Raw genomic sequence first — 1,617 nt, forward strand, 5'->3', positions numbered from 1 at the left:
GAAGCCCTCCGCCTCCTTAAATACGGATCTCCTGATGAGCAGATGAGAGACAGGTGGTGCAATCAGCTCCGGCTCCAGGAGATCTCGTACGCCCTCTGGTGGAGAAAGTGGACAGACCTCCAGATCCCAACACTCAGAAGGTTTAAACTTTTTCCTTGCCTCAGCCATGACCAGTATAGTAGGCGGAAAAATAGTAGAGTAAAAGCCTTAGCTCCATGGCGATGTAAGCCTGTGGCCGTAAAGCCATATGTTCTTCCAGGTCACATGACCTGGCCAATGGCGGTGCATCTTCTCCCAACTTACATATTTGGTATTTCAAGAGGGGAGCCCCGCTTGTAGCATTGATAGTGTCAAGTGCTATATATTGGCCCCGAGAAATCATTTAAAATAACTCATATGCATCAACTCTTTAGGTCACAAAGTCAGCGACGTGCCTTTAAATACTCGCGCTCATAAGGTGACCAACATTCTTGTTAAACTGAGATACAATGCAAAAGTGAGACATAACCAACGATTAAAAATGAAAAAATATATATATATAACTGAACATTTAGCATCTAACCGGGGTGTTATACATTTACTTTGAACTGTAGAGACTTGATGCCATCTAATGAGTCTAATGAGTATAATATTATTATACAGAACAGATCCGTTTTTAGAGGCTAATATTTTACTTGAAATACAATCAAAAGATAAATATGGCTCTTTAAACCCCAGGGGTGCTGGTGCCTCTCCAGCTGTCTATGGGCGAGAGGCGGGGTACACCCTGGAAAGGTCCCCTGTCCGTATCAGGGCAACACAGAGACATACAACCATTCACACGCACACACTCACACCTAAGGAGAATTTAGAGAAACCAGTTAACCTAACAGTGATGTTTTTGGACTGTGGGAGGAAGCGGGAGTACCAGGAGAGAACCCACACATGCTCAGGGAGAACGTGCAAACTCCATGCAGAAAGAGCCCGGGCCAGAGGAGTTTGGAAACTGCAGCAACGTATCGCAGCTGTTTTCTCAAACTGACAAAACTATATGGCTGAAATAAACCCAAACATGTCTCCTCTGGCGCTCCACAGAGTGTCGGTGTTCTTTGAAGAGGTGGCGGCCCAGACTGGTATTGGCATCCAGCAGCAGCAGCTCATGTACCTGGGTCATGACCTGGTTCTGGAGGGCGCCATGAAGGTGGTGAACCTTCCCTGTACTTCAGCGTCTCAGCCTCTTATTCTGCTCAGCAGCGCGCCGGAAACCAACACCAGCCTGCCCTTCAGAGAACGTGAGGCGACTCGCGTTCTTATTCTTTTGGTCTGAAACATAAACAATGACTTCAATAATATGATAATAATCCTTTCTATGCAGCGGAGACGCCCCCAATCCCATCCAGGTTTGACGTGGTGACGGATTATAATTTCTCCAAGGTACTGCTACATTTTTCCATTTTTTTATCATCAGCAATTCATTGATGGTTTGTTGGCTTCTCCTTCAGGTAACAGTGGGAATAGTCCACCAGTACAAGAGGATCGTACAGCAGCTTCACACGTACAGAGAGCTGCTGCTGCAGGGCTACTACAGCTACATGTGAGACACGAGCATGCAGAAAACTGCAGGTTATTTGACCCCCC

The 1,617-nt window shown here is 46.3% G+C and overlaps 1 protein-coding gene across 1 annotated transcript in view; it reads left to right on the forward strand.

Moving 5' to 3' along the window:
- Positions 1 to 1,617, forward strand: part of ikbke (inhibitor of kappa light polypeptide gene enhancer in B-cells, kinase epsilon) — a 30,661-nt gene that overhangs the window by 13,909 nt on the left and 15,135 nt on the right. The window contains exons 9-11 of the mRNA XM_015372436.1: positions 1,075 to 1,271; positions 1,355 to 1,413; positions 1,482 to 1,573. Of these exons, the coding sequence (XP_015227922.1) occupies positions 1,075 to 1,271; positions 1,355 to 1,413; positions 1,482 to 1,573 (348 nt within the window). The remainder of the gene's footprint in view (positions 1 to 1,074; positions 1,272 to 1,354; positions 1,414 to 1,481; positions 1,574 to 1,617) is intronic.

Source organism: Cyprinodon variegatus, unplaced genomic scaffold, assembly GCF_000732505.1.
Source record: "Cyprinodon variegatus isolate N-32 unplaced genomic scaffold, C_variegatus-1.0 Scaffold72, whole genome shotgun sequence".
NCBI classification, from domain to species: domain Eukaryota; kingdom Metazoa; phylum Chordata; class Actinopteri; order Cyprinodontiformes; family Cyprinodontidae; genus Cyprinodon; species Cyprinodon variegatus.